The following is a 17378-nucleotide window of genomic DNA, read 5'->3' as shown; positions in this document are numbered from 1 at the left end:
AAAAGGAATTAAAATGACCTTGATAAGCCAAACAGGCAGTTTGTTAAAATTCTTGAAAATTGTAATGGCATAATTTGCAAGGTCATTCACTTGGACTAAAATCCCACTTCACAAATAGAAGATGGGATTAACTGGAACTCTCAAATTGAATATATGACTTAGAGTTGATCAACCGGTGCCTTATCAACCAATGTAGAACCAACATTTAACCAGAGTAAAATAATTTAAAATAAAGCCTTGATTATGCTGAGGTGCAGGAACAATCTCCTGCTGAAATCATTATTAAGAGAACTGTTTGGTCTTGTTTTTCCTGTTGTTGTATAGGGAATCTGTGGTAGCTAGAGAGGATCCAGTAAGGAAATGACTTAAATTATTAAAGGAAAAGGAATAAAAAAATCCAAGTTCAAAAACCAATTAATTTTACTTGGTTGTGGGTTTTTGGGTTAGCTCAGATGAGGCCCAGAGATTTTAAGGACACTTATTTATTGCTAGGAAGCTTTTTATCTTGAAACATCTTCAGAGTTACACCATCATATTTTGTATACCTCCTAAATTATCGCTCAAAGTGCAGGGTACTAGGGCTACAGTCATAAATTAAATAGTCAAATCCCTGCCCTCATAGAACTTATACATTGTTTTCATTTAAAAAATGTTGGTTAGGAGTTGGGGATGTTGTAGATTCAATTTCAAATACTCTCATTTCTAACCATCACCTTTTCCTCCTCCTTTCTTCCTCTAGTACCTCCCAGAAGGGTAATTACAAAGATGTCCAATCCCTTAATCACAGTTTTTTCACTGGCTCAAATCCTACTGCTATCATTTCTTCTTACCCAGCTTAAAACTCCAGAGTCAAATATAATACTACTCTCAGGAACACAGGCTCAACTCCCTTACTGCCTCTCCTGTCTTCATAATTATTTGGCAGGACACAAACCCTAAATGAAGTCGAATAATCATCTTACTAGAATAAAAGTTCCACGAGAACAGAGATTTTTGTTGTTTATGAAACCCTAACACAAAGTAGGCAGTTAATAAATACTGGAATGAATGAGAGTAAAGATTATGACAGGTGGTAAGAGATGCAATTTAAAAAGTCTCATAAAATAACAAACTAGAGTGAATGGGGATACAGTAATATTTCAGTAGTGTCATAAGAAGTAGCTTCTATAAAGTAATAAATACCTGAAGGGAATAAGTTCTGTTATACCAATAGCTGCCTCTCTTTCCCCAGTGATTTTTATTCATTGGATCTGATCATGAAAACATGCTTTGAGAATATGAAAATAACAATGTTTTTCCTGTTTCCAGCTCTTCAGTGATAAATGTGATCCAAGATCAATTCTACTAAGAATAACTTTATAAAGTAACTTCTTTATTTTAGATATAAATAAGAATATTCACTTTTGTATGTATCCATCTGAACTAAAGTTTCCCGTGATGCTTACCGAGTTAGGTCTGGCTCTGGGAGAGGAGTGGACAGCAGCTGGTTGAGATACATCCCCATCTGGAGACAGGACTGCCACTGACAGAAGATGTGAGCTGTGTCTAAATCCAGTCTCCGGCCCGGCCACGTCAGCTCCTTCACTCTTTGGAACTCTTCATACAACATCTTAGCACCATCTTCCTGCAGCTCTTCTTTACCTAGACAAAGAAAGAATTCAAGGCAGTATTTTCCAAAAATAGTGCATCAGCCTGACATTGTCTTCACATATAAAATTTCAGATTCCACAAAGAAGAAAATTAATTTAAAAACCTAATTGTCTTTCTCTTCTGGCTTCATATATACCTTGCTGTATAAAATTGAAATATTTATACTGAAGTAACTTTTTAATGATAACCTAGCTTTCTTCAACCCTAAATTATCTTTTCCTTGAAGTAAGATCTCTTGCTGATCTGTTACCTGATCTTAAACATGTCTGCATGTGAACTCTCCAAATTCTGTCTATGGAAACAAGTGACTATTAAACAACATTCTCTTTACTTTTCTCTTTCACTAATCTTCCTTTCACAGAAACCTCATGCTGTAGTGCACTTGTTTTAAAGAAATAGCTGTGTCCAAAACACTTTTACCTGCTTTATGAGACAAAAACAAAAGTATGACTCGGACTTTGACAAAAAGCTTCTTTAAGGGGCAAGAATGCTGCATGTGTTTAGCTCAATGTTTCTATGTAGGTTTGAGTGGAGATGTGCAAAATTACAACTGGACCAACTTTGAAGTAATAAAAAGGCCCACCTTTTACCAATTATCAAGCAGCAAGGCACTGAGCCTGCCAGGGTGCAGGGTTCACATTTCCTAAAAGAAAAGAAATAGACCCTTGACATGTCCCTTCTGTAGGACTCAGGTAAAAATGTAATAGTTTTTACTCCTGAGAATTTTCTTTACTGTATTATTCAGAGAGGAACAACCCTCAACTTTTGTTCTTATTAAGCAGTTTGTTATGTTTGTTGGTTGTCATATATCCAAAGTCTCTCTGATGGCTATTGTCACACTTGAGTCTCTTAATACTTGGGGTGTTTTTGGAGTTCATGCTGTTTCACTCTTCTCATTTAACTTATTCTTTTAAAAAGCCAACTGCAGAGTAGTGCTATCCAGTAAAACTTCCTGCAGTTATGGAAATGTTCTAAATCAGTGCTAACACAGTATCCTGTATCCACATGTGGTTACTGAGCACTTGAAATGGGGCTAATGTGATTGAGAAAGTTGAATTTTTAACTTGAATTTAACCTTAGATGGCTGATAGCTACCATATTAGTACTGTTTTTATGTATGAAAATTTCATACTTGTTTAGATAGTATTACAGCATTCATAATCTTAAAGGGAATGTTGCATTAACGTACTGTGGTGTTTCAATGCTTGAAGACTTATTTCACCAGATAAATGCAGATGAAATTGCTTCAGTATATTTCTGTAGTAGAAATAGAGGGTTTTTTTCCTAATTAAACTCACAGTAGAGGGGAAAAAGATTTTTTTTTTTTTAAAGCACAAACATGAATATTTACTGTGGTTGTAGGTATTCAGAAGTTTGACTTTCAGTAATTTTAAATAAGCTTCCTGTGATGGTGTTGCTGTATTAAAAATGGGGTGGGAAGCATGGACTCAAAATGCAACTGGCAAAACACAGTCACCCTTCCCTAAAGCATTAGGTGCCTTTAAAGTAGTAAAAAGGCCCACCTTTTACCAATTATCAAACAGCAAGGCACTGAGCCTGCCAGGTTGCAGGGTGGGATCAGGCAGTGTCAATACATACCAGCTGTATATTTGGGAGTCAAGCCCCTGGCACATCACATGGAAGCACAGCACATGGAAGTATTTAGAAATATTTACCAATGAATAAATGACATTTTGGTGCCTTTAAGTCTGATGTAATTCATAAGGGTAAATAATTTGGATTTGTGTGAATTCTTGAGTGTACACAGTTGGTAACCAACATGCAAAGACATGCACCTGGAATTTCCAGATACCTACGAGGGCTGTTGATTATGGCATGCAAAGGCCCCATCAGCATCCCCAGCAGAAGGGCTTGTAGATGATGTAGCTTTGCCTTGGCCTCTGCATGCTGCAACCAGTAGCAACTGACAGCAATAGGCAACTTCAGAGAAGTAGGGATTGGCTCCAGGATGGTCTGTTTCACCTTTAGGGTTTCTAACAGAAGCATCTTCCGCCTAACGAAGGAGACCTGAAAATACACACCAAACATCCTACAAATTACTTTGGGGAATTTTTTTCCCTCTATTTTCTTTTTAACAGCAAGAAGAGATTTAATGTCAGCTGTGGAAATTATTTCTGAGGAGAAAAAAGTCATCTATACCCAAAACATTGAAAACACTGATTAGATACATAAATGGGTGTGTGGTCTGCTCCCTCTAAAAAGTCTGTTGCTATTGCAGCCTCTCTGCTGCTAAGCACATGTGCGCACATCACTTGGGAAGGCTGCTAGAAATTTGTTCCTCAGACCTTGTCCCCTACTTTGAGTAATTTGGTGAACACAGCAATCTGCACTTTTAACTAGTAGTCCAGGTATTCTGCTTTAAAAAACAGATCGATATTCAACCCTGCTCTTACTTGCTGGTGAGTATTTAGGTGCCACTTTCTCCATGATGCCATTCCTAATCACCTACAGAAGACAAATGTTATATGTACTTATATAGCCTTCTGTTTGAGTCCTGTCTCATGTCCCTTGCCTGCTGAATGTTTTATTGTCTGCTTTTCTCCCATCCTGGGATTGTCCAGTGGTGGACAAGGGAGACAGAACTGCACTGTCCTTGCAATAACACACACCCTTTTTTCATGCTTTATAGAGTGTACTTCAAAAAAGTCAGAAGTTAACAGCCATGAGGATTTTGACCTTCTTGTAGAAATAATTTTTACCTTGATCTCAAAAGACTTTGAGAAAAAGGTCTTATAAGTCACACTCTTACTAATAAGGACATTAAGACTGTTAAAAGGGTATCTTTCAGGGGAACTTTATAATCAAACTTTTAAGAAAATAATTGTATTCCTAGTGTCTGGATGCTGCCATGAAAAGATTTTTTTCTTTCTGGGAGGACAAGATAGTCTTGTACATTTCTTAGCATCTAACACTTTTTATCAGTATTAAGTGTGGCTGACAGTTGAGAATGGATTGTTAATCTGAAAACATCATAACTGACAAAATGGTTTCATCTTCAATGCATGGAGATTTTGAATAGTATGATGATTCTAAGTAATAAGAATTTTTTTAATTAGAAGTATATGAAGTGCTTTCAGTATAACAATAATGCTTGCTAGAAGTAGCATTAATTAAAGTAAAATAAAAATACATGTCCCAAACTTTAAAAAGCACACAGAACTACATTAATTATTTTCTGTCATATAATGCTTAAGTTATCAATTCTCAAGCCAAGTTAGAACTTTTATGAACAAAGCAAAGAATGGGCTTTGATTTCAGAGGTATTCTGCACTCAACTTTCCTTTGGGCAAGTTTTGTTATTTTCTACAGTTTGTCTGATCATATGTAAAATAGGCATTAAATGATATTATCATTGAACTCACCAGTCCTTGGCTCCTTCCAAAAAGGAAACTACTGTGCTCATAGCCCTTTAAAGCTCCTTAGATTTTATTGCATGTGACAACTCCTTTCCCTTTCCCTTGGGGAGTGAAAGTACAGGCCTGCAGAAGCTGCCACAGGAGAGGCAGAAGTATCCAGAAAGAGGCTGATCTTGGTACTGCCTCATACACCAAGAATGATCCACTTCCATGTCTCCTTGTGATTAACAACCTCCTGTTTTAACTTGAGAGGTGTTCTGTCCACTGCTAACAACTAACATGGTAACCCATGTGGTTTCTGTGGGAATTAAATGAAACATTGTGTAAAGTTTCTATCACAAAAACTGGCACAAAGCAGATAAAGTATTATTAATATAGCATGTTAAAAACAATAATACTTGTACCTGCATTTGTGCTTGGAATCACATTTGCACCTGGTTTAGATTTATCAAGGGCCAATCAGAGCCAAAGGCATCAAGATAAATACAGAATTAATTTCTATGCTAAAAGAAAGCCAGATGACCCAAGATCACAGAATGAACTAAAATTTCACCCTTCTCTGAGTGCAGGTAAGTTTTAAGAACACTTGTCATTTCACTTGGCAAGGAATATGATCAGCACGCTCTAATGCATTGATTCAGTTGGATTTCCATATGGGTGTCCTGACTGGTTTCACACCACACAAACACAAACAAACACAATGAGCTCTGTAGATGATAGATCTAAATGTGAAATGCAGAAAACCATTTTCATGACCTTGGAGAGGCAAGGATTTCTTAAGTATCTCACAAAAGTGGTATCCCATAAATAATGTAGTCATTTAAATTTTTATTAAGACCTGTTCATTAAAATATAAAAGAATAGATGAGACTATTTGCAAATACTGTATTTGACAAAGGACTGGCAGGCAAAACCACAGAAAAACAGGCAAAGTATTGGAACAAAAAAACACAAAAAAGAATATCCAGATAGGTAATGAGCCCATGAAAAGGTGCTCAAGTCATCAAAGAAATACAAATTACCCACCTAACTGACTAAAATGATACTACTACACAACCACCAGAATAGCTTTAAAAAAAAAATGTGAAAGGCAAGAAAAAAAATAGTCCCAAGGGTGTAAGAGTTACTCTCATGCTACTGGTTAGGAATATTAGTTGGTACAATGCGTTGGAATGCTATATAGTAATACTTCTTATACGCTGAACTTCCATGTGTGAGAGTATGACCCAGCAAGTTCCTAGTAGTTACATATGCAAACAGAAATATGTCCATTAAATCGTGTACTGGAATGTTCATGGCACTATTTGAAATAGCTCAAACTGGAAACTGCCCCAATGCCCATCACCAATAAAGCAGAAAAGTCAATTGTGGTATGTTTCCACAATGCAATGTTTACAGTAATGATAAATGAATGATCTATAGCTTTTCACAGTGAAACATGTTAATTTAAGGATGAAAGAATTCCTTCATAGTTATATGAGTACAATTGCATTGTTAAAAGGTCAGGAGAAAGATTACAGAGGGTGGAAGAGATGGTGACTGGAACCAGACTCTATGGAAAGCTTCTGGGGTGGTGTTAGTTATTATTCATTTGGGTTTTCTTTGCATGGATGTATCGATTTTGTGATAATAAATCCATCTGTATGACTATGTGCACTCTGCTATATGCATATACCTAGGGAGGGAGTAATTACAAAGGGGCAGAGGAAACTCTTAGAGAAGTCGTAGGCACATAAATTGTAGGATGGATTCACAGATATGAACATGTAAATCTTCATCAAAGTGCACACTTTAGATATGTGCACTTCATTGTACATTTATTTTTCAGTAAAGTCATTTAAAAAGTTTAAAAATTGCAAAATTCCAATGTACTATTTATGTTTGAATAGAAATTGATCTTCAGCAAATATCATTCTTAAGAATACTTTTGTGTTAGCTTTATGATGCTGTGACCTGATGAGAGCAACTTAAAGAAGGAAAATTTTATTTTGGCTCATGGTTCCAGAGCTACAGTCCATGATCAGTCAAGTCTACTGCTCTGAGTCCATGGTGAGACAGCAGGACATCATGGCAGAATGTTGTGGCAGAGAACCACTGCTCCATTCATGGTGGCCAGGAAGCAGAAGAGAAGGGATAGAGAAAAGATGAACTCACCCTTCCAGAGTATGACCCTAATGACCCACCTCCTTCCATCATGCTCCACCAGCCCACAATTACCCATTCAAACTTGGATGTTCACTTTCAAACATTCTTGAATTAACTCAGGAGCTTTTTTTTTTTTGAATTTTTAATATTTATTTTTTTAGTTTTCGGTGGACACAACATCTTGTTTGTATGTGGTGCTGAGGATCGAACCCGGGCCGCACGCATGCCAGGCGAGCACGCTACTGCTTGAGCCACATCCCCAGCCCAACTCAGGAGCTTTTGAAGTACACCTCATAGCCAAACCATAACAATTGCTAATTTGAATTTTATTGATATGGGTAGAGTTTTAATTACTTGTTTGAGAATGTGACTTATGCTCAACTTTCTAGTTCTGTAACAATGAGAATGCTATTGATTGTCAGTTTTATTACTAAGCATGATAAGAATGACATAAAACTGCATCTAGGTCTGATCTATAAATGAACTATATACACTTAATGTGGACACCACATCTTGGGGCTTCTCTGAGTATAGTAATTTATAATTAGGCATGGCCCTTGAAGGGACCCCAGAAGCTTTGTCTATGGAATTATCATGAGAAAGATTAGATCCTCTGGAGAAGGTGGCTTAAAAACAACTCTTCAAAATATAATACACATGTCATAAATTTTACCCTTTAAAAGTATTCAACTTAATAGTTTTAGTATATTTACAAAGTGTCTACAACCATTGGCAATTCCAGATCATTTTCAGCACTCCCCAAAGAATCCCTGTTCCTATTAGCAGTCCCTAATGTCAAAGAGGTCCTTACACCCATTTAATATGAATCCTTTTTCCTCATTCTTGAGATGTCACCACTGGGAGGCTTAAGAGGCTAGTTTTTAAACAATGGTGTAGGCCAGGAACTGCATCAATGGGTCTATGAGGCCAGATTATTCTTTGTTGTGGGAGGCTTATCTGCATTTAATTTGTAAGTTTAACTGCAAACAAACAGTTTTATTTTATAATTTTTAATATAATTAAATAGTATAAAAAATGAAGGCAACACTGGGATTCATAAGAACATTTTGCCCTTGAAACAGGGATTGATCTGAGTGTTACCCAGGTTAAGCAATGCCAAGTGAGGCTGAGAATCATGAGTATCAAACCAAGCAAGTCACTATGATGCGTAAACCTGAAGCCTAAAAAAAAAGGTCCTCGTCAATAAAAAACATTAGACCTACCCATCAGTACTAATATTAATCGAAACCTGATGTAGTATTAGATGTTATACCAATATCAAGTGCCTATATGTATACTTTATTTCTGTAGTTCAGAATTTTTTGTTATTTTTGTAAAGCCACATAACCCCATTCTATTGATAGCTGCTATCAATACAGTAGTGATAATTGTAAAGAAAACACTGTGGAAATGACAGATTTAGAGTTAAGAAGTGTTAAGTCTGAGTCTTCGCAATGACCCTCTGGCTAAGATATTACCTAGTTCACTTGAGTTCTATGAAATGAAGGCAAGACAGCAACTAACCTCAGTTTATCATGTTAAGAGAAATGATACATGTAATGGCACAGTAAAGTGATTAATTAAAATGTCATTAGTATTATACTTACCTTGGTCAATTTGCTCAAATCAGAATGATCTTTGGGCAGTTCTACTGCATGAACAATTGATGTTTTGATGTTTTGATGAATCCTTTCTACTTCACTGAAAGCTAGAGGCTGATGAGGCAAGGCACTCCAGGACATGTTTTCTACATGTGACAAAGAATTTAAAAGAAGCCCATAGATAACTTGCCGGATGGGCTGAGATATTTTGTGGGCATTTGGTCGCTGCATGTTTTCTACCTGTGTTTGGAGAATGGTCCGTCTTAGCACCAGAGCATCACTGATGAAAGGAGACAGCTGGCCTTTGGATAAAGCCACTAGTACCCATTCTGGTAAACCGAGATTCAAGGCATCTGGACAAACATAAGTACCATTTTGGAAGAAGTCCTGCAACTTCACCTGGGACTGCTGGTATTCCTCCATAGAACAGCAGAGAAGTTCCTTAACATTTTCTCGATCCTTTTTTGGGAGGTATTTCAGAACATTATCTAGTGCTTCAGTAGGGTCAGCAAAATGAGACAACCAGTTCAGAAGTCCCAGAACTCGGTGGTGTCTCCTTCCCTTAGAACTAGTAGCTCTAAGAGGAAGGCGTACTTTACTTAAGAATGTCTCTATGATGGGCAGATTAATATGGTCATTCCCACACAGTACTGCGAAGAGAGGTAGTAGAGCTTTGTTCATATTGCTGAAGTAATGGCAGAGTGCATCAAGGGAAAAGCATTTGGCAGGAATATAGTAGTTTTGTGTGCCCTTAATAGTGTTCATATTTCTCCACTGGAAGCCATTCAATGGACAAAACCCTGTTTTCAGGTCAAAAATGCAAAAGTCACTATCTGATGATAACACAGGGCAATTCCAGTGATTGGCAAGTGTCATAATATCCTGATCTGCTTCTGAAAAGCACTGGACAAAACATACTTGCAGCTTGATCAAAACCTGTAGGAACACTTCACGGATGAGTAAGGGACACACACACCCACCCCCACCAATAGATAGGGAATGGGCCATCTGAATCTTCTCTCTAGCTCGATCCTTTAAAGTTATAAGCTTTTTATCTGAAATGTCACATCCTCCATCTAATACAACATATGGGCATATATTACAAGCAAACAGTGATTCAAAGAAGTTTTCTACAACCTCTGCAAAAGAATCATAGTCCCCTCCATACCGAAGCTCCAAATTTGAATTGAAGCAAAGTCGGTGGAAAAGAGCATAGCCATCAATGATAATTTTTGTGTCCCGCAACTTCAAATCAGTGAAGAACTCATTACTGTGATCTTCCACGAAACTCATTAGTCCTCGGATACCCATGATAACAGTTTGAAGAACTGCCTGTTTAAAACAATGGAACACATTTTCAAATCATGGCTCTCAGCCCCATTAAATCAATAAGTAGCAAATGTTATAAAGTGTTCTTTAGATGGAACATGTTGGTTGTCACCATCTCTGAATTCATACCTAGTTCCTCAGGCAATATTAGCTGAGCACTTTTGTTTTCCTGTGTGAGATAAGGCACAATTCATTGATTCCATGGGTTTTAATCTTTGGACAGAGAGAGAGACTGATGATGATTCTAAAGGAAAATCAGCTAAAATCCATTATGGATACACCAGAATGTAAGTTCTATGGACTTTTGTGGGGCAAAATAAAAAGTGCTAAGCTACAAAAATGATATCCTTATCAATCTCATAAAAATAATCAGAAAGCACTGGATTTCAGTAAACTCAAGTGTGCAGGACCCATGATAGTCATCTAGTTTTTCTTTTTTATTGATAATCAGCATTTAGGAACTTCTTTCAGGTCCTGGGCTTGTGGGCCCTTCTAAATTGGTAAGGAAAACTACTGCTTCCTGTCTCTAGGAATCCAACTACCAGATCATTCCATCTGGAAACTCTTTTCATCTTATCATGCATATATCTGAAGCAGTTTATCTTCCCTACTTGGGTAACAACTTACAGAATTAGTATTACTGTTTGTTTTCTTTTAGTTTCAGGGTTCACTATGGCTCAGTAATGGTATTATGACCAAACCTGCCTTTATTTAAAACCCTGCATTTTGTCAACAATGCATTTTGGATTTTAGAGACACTGCATTAAAGTTTATTTATTATCTTGATCACTAAATTTTTTGACATCCACTTATATTTTGCCCTTGACTCACCTCAGCCTAGTCCCAGTCTTGTTCATTTCTCAGCACCTCATCCTATATAGTTCTAGTTTCTTTACAGTCTGTCGTGTAAAGCGTCTGCGAATACAGATCTTGTTGACTCGCTCTAAGCCCATTAGAGGGCCGTGCACGAAGTAGTTGTTCAGCAAATGCCAACTGGGTAGCAAATGGTGCTCAAAAGGTCTAATTCCTCAAATACAGGCCTTGGTGCGCCGCGCCACCCCGGTGTTCACAACCTGCCCCGACCAGCAGCGGCGCCCTCCTGCTGTGCCCTCGCAGAAGTAGCTCCTCCATCAGAATCCCGCAGGAGCCCAGGGGACTCGCAGCCCCCGCGTTAGGCAGTTTAAGCCCAAGGCCGGCAACCGGAAGTCTCCGGTGTGGCGTCAACGGGAAGTCGAGTTCGGTGAAGACCAGGGTGCCAGACTAGGCGGTCGGGAGGCGAAGGTGCTTCTCGGGCCCAGAGATGCTCAATTGCTAAAGAAGGTTGGGACGTATGTTTAGAAACGGCTGCTGTCTAGCTGGGAAGCTGGGCCCGCAGGTCTCCCCCCCATCCCACACACACCTATTTGGGTCCACGAGCACTTCCGCCTGGGTGAAAGCCTCGCCCCGACTTCCCAGCATGCCCCGCGCCGTCTCCTTGGCGACGGCGCCAAACAGCTGTAGCCTCGGTGTTCTGGAGCACGGCGGGGTACCGCTGCCCCTAAATTGAGGCCCGCCGAGTTACTGGCGGGACTCGGGCATGCCGCCGGGGCCGCCGCTCCTCCGCCCGCGGCGGCGAAAGGTAAAGCGAACTGCGCTCCTCGCGGCGTGCCCCGCTCCTCCTCGCGGGGAAGGTCGTGACTTCGAGCTGCCGCGGGCAGGGTCCTGCTTCTCTAGGCCTCTCTCCTTGCTTCTTCTCCTTATCCCCGACTCGTCACCTCCGGGATCTCTTAGTCTTGGGAAAATAAGAGTATCTGTTCCCCTCGATATGGCCTAATCAGCTTTGAGAATTGTTTGTTTTACGTCAAAGTTGAAGTTTACCTTTAAGGACAGTTAGACGTCTAGTTTAGCAGAACCTGGGGTCAAATCGGCTTCCTCGAATTTATTACCAGGGAACAAGTTTATTACTTAGTTTTAGCAAGTGGTAAACACTCACCTTTCCTTTGTTTTTGCTCCAGGGAAATTCTTTTCACTTCCCGTGGACAACTTGCATAAGAAGATAATCTCTCCCCTTTCTGTAGGTTCTCATCCATCTTTTCATTTGTCTCCTCTTTCCCCCCACCCCCCACCCCCTTTGGGCGGCAGTTAGTCTGTTGGACACTATTTTGCCCTCATAACATTCTCGTATATGTCAGGTGTTGTGCCAAGTCCTGGGGATACAAAGGTTTCTTCTTGCGCTCAGGGGTTAGGGGTGTTGATGAGAGAACAGGTGGATCAAGTGAACTGTAAATCTAAAAGCTGGTACATTGCTGGGTAGACTTATAGGAGACCAGGGGAAGGGATGGGCTACACGTGCACTGGGATGACCCAGGGTGGCAGGGCTGATGTGAGGTTGGGCTGCAGGGACCCTAACCCCAGAGTACTCTGCAGCCCAGGACAGACTGCTTGCCCGCTGCCAGATTTAAACTCTTCTTTACAAATAGGAGTTCTGGATCTGAACTTCCCATAACTATTCTGCCCTCGAATTCTGTGCTTTACTAACTGGGGACTTTAATCTCTCTAGAATAAGAATTACTGAGGGATCTGAAGCCCTGTTTTCAGTTGAAAAGATTGAGAGTCCATACTTTTTTCTGAACAGCTCAATTTGTCCAGAATATACTTTTATATGCTAGTGAGGAAAACAAAAGGTACATTTAGAGATTAGAGGCCTGCTCTCCAGTTTTCCCTATTTTTTTTTTTTTTAGCAGCAAATTTCACTAATATTTCTTTGAGGAGGGGCATTTCTCTAATCTCACTGGCATGGGGTGAAACAACTAATTAGTTTGAAAATAAAATGTAATAAATAATAATTTAAGTAAATAAAATGTGATCAATGGATTTTTAAGTAATAAAATTTAATAAATGGATATTTACATGTTTATGTTCTCTTTTAAGAATATATGAGGTCATTTTGTGGTTGATTGTCATTGACACTACTATCACATAAAGACAACTGATCTTCATTATGAACAATAGATTTTTTAAAAAATATTTTTTAGTTGTTGATGGACCTTTATTTAATTTATTTATTTATATGTGTTGCTAAGAATCGAACTCAGTGCCTCACACATGCTAGGCAAGCACTCTACCACTGAGCCACAACCCAGCCCCCCAAACAATAGCTTTTTTACTTACTACTTTGGAATTATTGAATATGAAAACCTAACTTCAAGGCATAGTCTTCAATTTAAAATCATTTTCATATAGATTTAAAACAAAAGCATAATTTTCATGATTACTAGCAAAACAGTTAACATTTTGATGAAATAAAAATGATTTTACTATGTACCTACTCATGAAATAGTCCTACTTCTCATAACTCTGCCATACATTTCATATGTCCTTGAGGAATTACAGATTTATCCATAGCATATTTATATTCAACTAATATTAGAATATGATTTTAGTTTTGAAATACATTTGTATTCTAACCCAGAGAGATTACTCTCTACCCACAGGGTATAATAGAAGCTTCAGAAACTGGATCAGAATTTGCTTAACATGGGAAGAAATTCATTCTGAATTCTTATCCTTCCTCTCATCTATTATAATAAGTGGAAAAACTATGATTAAAATTTACAGGAAAAAAAACTAAACCAGTATTAAGCTATCTTCTTTAATTCTAACTCAGTATTTGTAAACCATAATAGACCTAAAGTGCAAAGAGAGTATTGCAAAATGTTGATGCAAGTGTGTAGATTTAAGGAATTGACAACTGTATTTGGATTTTTTTTTTGATGGTCCCAGAGATTTAACCCCAGGATACTCTATTACTGGGATAGATTCCCCAGCCTTATTATTTACTTATTGTACTGAAGATTGAACCCAAGGGCACTTTACCACTGAGCCACATCCTCAGCTCTCCTTATTTTTTAATTTGAGACAGGGTCTTACAAAGGCTGGCATCAAATTTGCGATCCTTCTGCCTCAATCTCTGGAATCACTGGGAGTACAGATGTATGTGTGGTTCCCAGGCCATCATTTTTCATGGTTTCCTTTTTGTTTCCTCTCTCTCTCTCTCTCTCTCTCTCTCTCTCTCTCTCTCTCTCTCTCTCTCTCTCTCTCTCTCTCCCCACCCCCCACCTCTGTCTTTCCCTCTCTGTCTCCCTCTTTCTCTCCCTCTCTCCCTCTCCCCTTCTTTTGGGGTTTGAATCCAAGGGGTACCTTACCACTGAGCTTCATCTCCAGCCCTTTTTATTTTTATTTTAAAACATTTTTAAAATAAGGGATCCTTCACAAATTTGCATGCCATCCTTGCTCAGGTACCATGCTAATCTTTTCTGTATTGTTCCAATTTTTGTATATACCCTTTTTATTTTTAATTTTATTAAGGATTTTGCTAAGTTGATTAGGGTCTTTCCAAATTGCCTGGACTGGCCTCTAATTTGAAATTCTTCTGCCTCAGCCTCCTGAGTAGCTGGGATTACAGCTGTGTACCACCAGATGGGCTGGATAGCCTTTTGTTTGTTTTTAGTTTTGACAAATTTGGATGTACTAAGATAGACTCTCTTACCATGAAAGATTGCCTTGTCCTGGAATTTGCAGCTTCTACCTTTTTTCTTTCCTTTGAAATCATTATAACTAACCAATAAGGAATCATTCAGTCTGTTAATCAAGGTGCAGTTCTCACTGTCTAATACTTATATATTCTGTAGGAGTCAGCATCTTTTAGACCTGATGTGTGGATTTTTCACATTTCAGGCATTGACCAACATTTGCTGGATGAATTGGATCATCTATTAGGAGACTTGATTGTTAAGTTTCTATAAATGAATAGACCAGTACTATCTTGTTTGGAGCGATGTTGAAATTCCAAGAGGCAGCTAAGTGTATGTGTGCATCAACAGCTGTTTCCACTTATCCAGAGACCTTGATTGCAAGAAGATATGTGCTTCAGCAGAAACTTGGAAGTGGAAGTTTTGGAACTGTCTATCTGGTTTCAGATAGGAAAGCCAAAAGAGGAGAGGAATTGTAAGTAAAATGCTTCATACTGACCTTGGCTCCCTGTATGTGCAACTACTGGCTGATTAAGAACATTGGATAACCTTGAACCTGTTTTTTGCATTAAAGCAAGAAGCTACTAAAGCTATTCCTTCATTTATCTCTTCAGATATGTTTTTTTTTTCTTTCTTCTTTTGTGGTCTTGGGAATTGAACTCAGGGCCTCATGCTTGCCAGGCAAGCGCTCTGCCACTCAGTTATACCCCAGCCCCAGATAAGGTTCTTAAAGGCATTTCCGTTGTGAATAAAGTATCCAAATGACCTAAAGAAGGTAAATGGGATAGATCATATGATAATTTTTTAGTAAACCACAGTCCCAGTTACAATATTGCTTACACTGAACTTGATTGAAACTTCTTGAATAAGAAAAAGAAGTAATGTTTATGACTGCACTTTTAGAAGTGTTATGAAATATAAATAAGCAGTAATTCACATTTGAGGTGAAAATGATGTATTAAAGGAAACATGGCATTAATTTTCTTTTTCTCTGAAAGAAATTTTCAAAATCTGTACTCAAAAAGCCCTCAGATAGATATTTAAACCAAATTCAGTCTTTGTTTAAAATTAGCTTATGTTAATGACTTCCTTGTAAATTGCTTTTCTTTGGTTTTGACCCCATAACTCCCAGAGAAAAATGTAATAATACTTTTTGGATAGTACATTTCTTCTGGATGAGGATACACTTTCATTTTTAGCTTAAAGCTTTTTTTTTTTTTTTTTAATTTTGGCAGTGAAAGTTGGAACTGAAGTTAGGATAAGAAACTTGCAATTAGAAACAGGAGCAGAGAAAGCAGAAGCAAAATGATCCAAGAAATCAGCCCTTAGCCCTAGAAGACCAGATTTCCATCCCATAGTCTGTTCTTTTATTCAGAAGTTTTTTAGATACTGAGTTACTCCAGCTTTTTCTCATTGGATATTTAAGTGCAGATTTAAAGTTAGTGTGTGATAAATACTTTTCTACTTCTTCATATTCACAGAAATTACAAAAGCAAGTGTCACTAATGCTACTACTTTATTTTAAAGATCAACCTTTAAAGTAGTTTGTGTAGAATTTTTTAAAGTTGTAATTTTAAATAGTTTTCAATAAATTTCTACATGAAGAATGGTGAAAGAGCTGGAATTTTACTGATATTCTTAGAACATGCATTATGACTCCTGCCCCCCAAAGGATTTTTCCCCTTTAATCCTAGAGGTGCTCTTCTAGCAGCACAGAGTAGGATGATGAATATTTGGCAATTATTAGAGAGCCTTCAGCATTGAGCATAAGACCTAATTTTGGCTGAGGACTTATAAAAACCACACTTTGGACCATGTCAAATTTGAGTTTTTTCAACTAATGAGAGAGATGAGGAATTTAAAGAGAATTCACAGAAAGGCTAAAATGTTGATTAAAAGGAGCTAAAATAAAATGTGTGAAAACCAATCTTGAAAGCTCTGGACTTGACATTAATGTGTGTAGTGTGTAGTGTGTGGGGGTGGGTATGTGAGGCTGTTCATAGGGGGAAAGAAAGTAAGAAAAGGTGGGGGGTCTGGGACTGGTTGGCTGGTAATGATTTATAAGTGACCTTTCTTATATTGGAAATAATCTTAAAACACAAGACTTGAGCTGGAGATGACAGACAAATCCTAGTGTTGTGGAGTGAATCCAATGGTGAGAATAATGGTCAAATCATTTGGCACTAAAAGGTGTAGTCTAGGACTATTTGGAAAAGGAATCATTCATCATCTAAAATAAATTACATACTGGTCGAATGCAGCCTTCAGGTGTGTTTTGTTTGGTCTGCATAGAATTTCTTTTTAATCCTAAATTAGTTGCTAGTATTTTCAAATGGGCAGCTCTCAAAAATTGAGCATTTTATCTCCTTTAGAACAATAAAACAAAAAGGTTGAGTAACATTTGCTAAAATCTGTGCCTATGTAGCCACAGTGGACTGGACCTGGCTAGCAACTACTCCCTTTAGACAAATTCTTTGTTCTCTGATTAGCCACATTCCTGCTCCTGTTCATGTCCCTTAGGCCTAACTTCATCTTACCTTTCCACTATCTGCTGTTTTTTTTTTTTTTTTCTGGAAATTTACTAAACCCGGAAAGAGAATGGATATGACTGCTCATGAAATCCTAGAATGCTAGAAAGAGGGCACTACAGTGTCATCATTAAGACCATGGCTCAGAAGCTAAAGAAGCCAAAGAGTAAAGCATACCTGTTTTTAACTGTGAGGTTAATGTTACTCTGGTTCCTAATATGAACTTTACTATGCTCA

General features: G+C 38.1%; 3 protein-coding genes and 1 pseudogene across 19 annotated transcripts in view; 2 read left to right on the top strand and 2 right to left on the bottom strand.

Annotated features, from left to right (window-relative positions):
- Positions 1-3357, top strand: part of Atp2c1 (ATPase secretory pathway Ca2+ transporting 1) — a 134916-nt gene extending 131559 nt beyond the window's left edge. For both annotated transcript variants that reach the window (XM_046431448.2, XM_046431449.2), the window contains one exon: positions 1454-3357. In XM_046431448.2, coding sequence (XP_046287404.1) covers positions 1454-1549 — 96 coding nt within the window. In that variant the 3' untranslated portion in view covers positions 1550-3357. The remainder of the gene's footprint in view (positions 1-1453) is intronic.
- A 1680-nt stretch (positions 3358-5037) lies between these two features.
- Positions 5038-11548, bottom strand: Aste1 (asteroid homolog 1). The gene is made up of 3 exons (XM_046431470.2): positions 10934-11548; positions 8780-10105; positions 5038-5325 (listed from the first exon to the last, which is right to left on the bottom strand). The coding sequence occupies exons 2-3, from the start codon at positions 10082-10084 to the stop codon at positions 5302-5304; spliced, it is 1329 nt and encodes a 442-aa protein (XP_046287426.1). The 5' UTR covers positions 10085-10105; positions 10934-11548; the 3' UTR covers positions 5038-5301.
- Positions 11549-11563: 15 nt separating this feature from the next.
- Nek11 (NIMA related kinase 11) overlaps positions 11564-17378 on the top strand; it is a 341889-nt gene continuing 336074 nt past the window's right edge. For 14 of the 16 annotated variants that reach the window (XM_058574948.1, XM_046431465.2, XM_046431459.2 and 11 more), the window contains exons 1-2: positions 11564-11720; positions 14819-15088. In XM_058574948.1, the coding sequence (XP_058430931.1) occupies positions 14919-15088 (170 nt within the window). In that variant the 5' untranslated portion in view covers positions 11564-11720; positions 14819-14918. Of the gene's footprint in view, positions 11721-14818; positions 15089-17378 lie in introns of those variants that run through there. The other 2 variants (XM_046431455.2, XM_046431467.2) reach the window with 2 other exon arrangements.
- Positions 14335-14433, bottom strand: LOC124084634 (U6 spliceosomal RNA; annotated as a pseudogene).

This window comes from Marmota monax, unplaced genomic scaffold (genome assembly GCF_021218885.2).
Source record: "Marmota monax isolate L192 unplaced genomic scaffold, Marmota_monax_Labrador192_F-V1.1 WCK01_AAM20220418_F8-fsc00022, whole genome shotgun sequence".
Classification (NCBI taxonomy): Eukaryota; Metazoa; Chordata; class Mammalia; order Rodentia; family Sciuridae; genus Marmota; species Marmota monax.
Note: the sequence above shows the minus strand (reverse complement) of the source record. Positions and strands in the feature narration are given on the sequence as shown.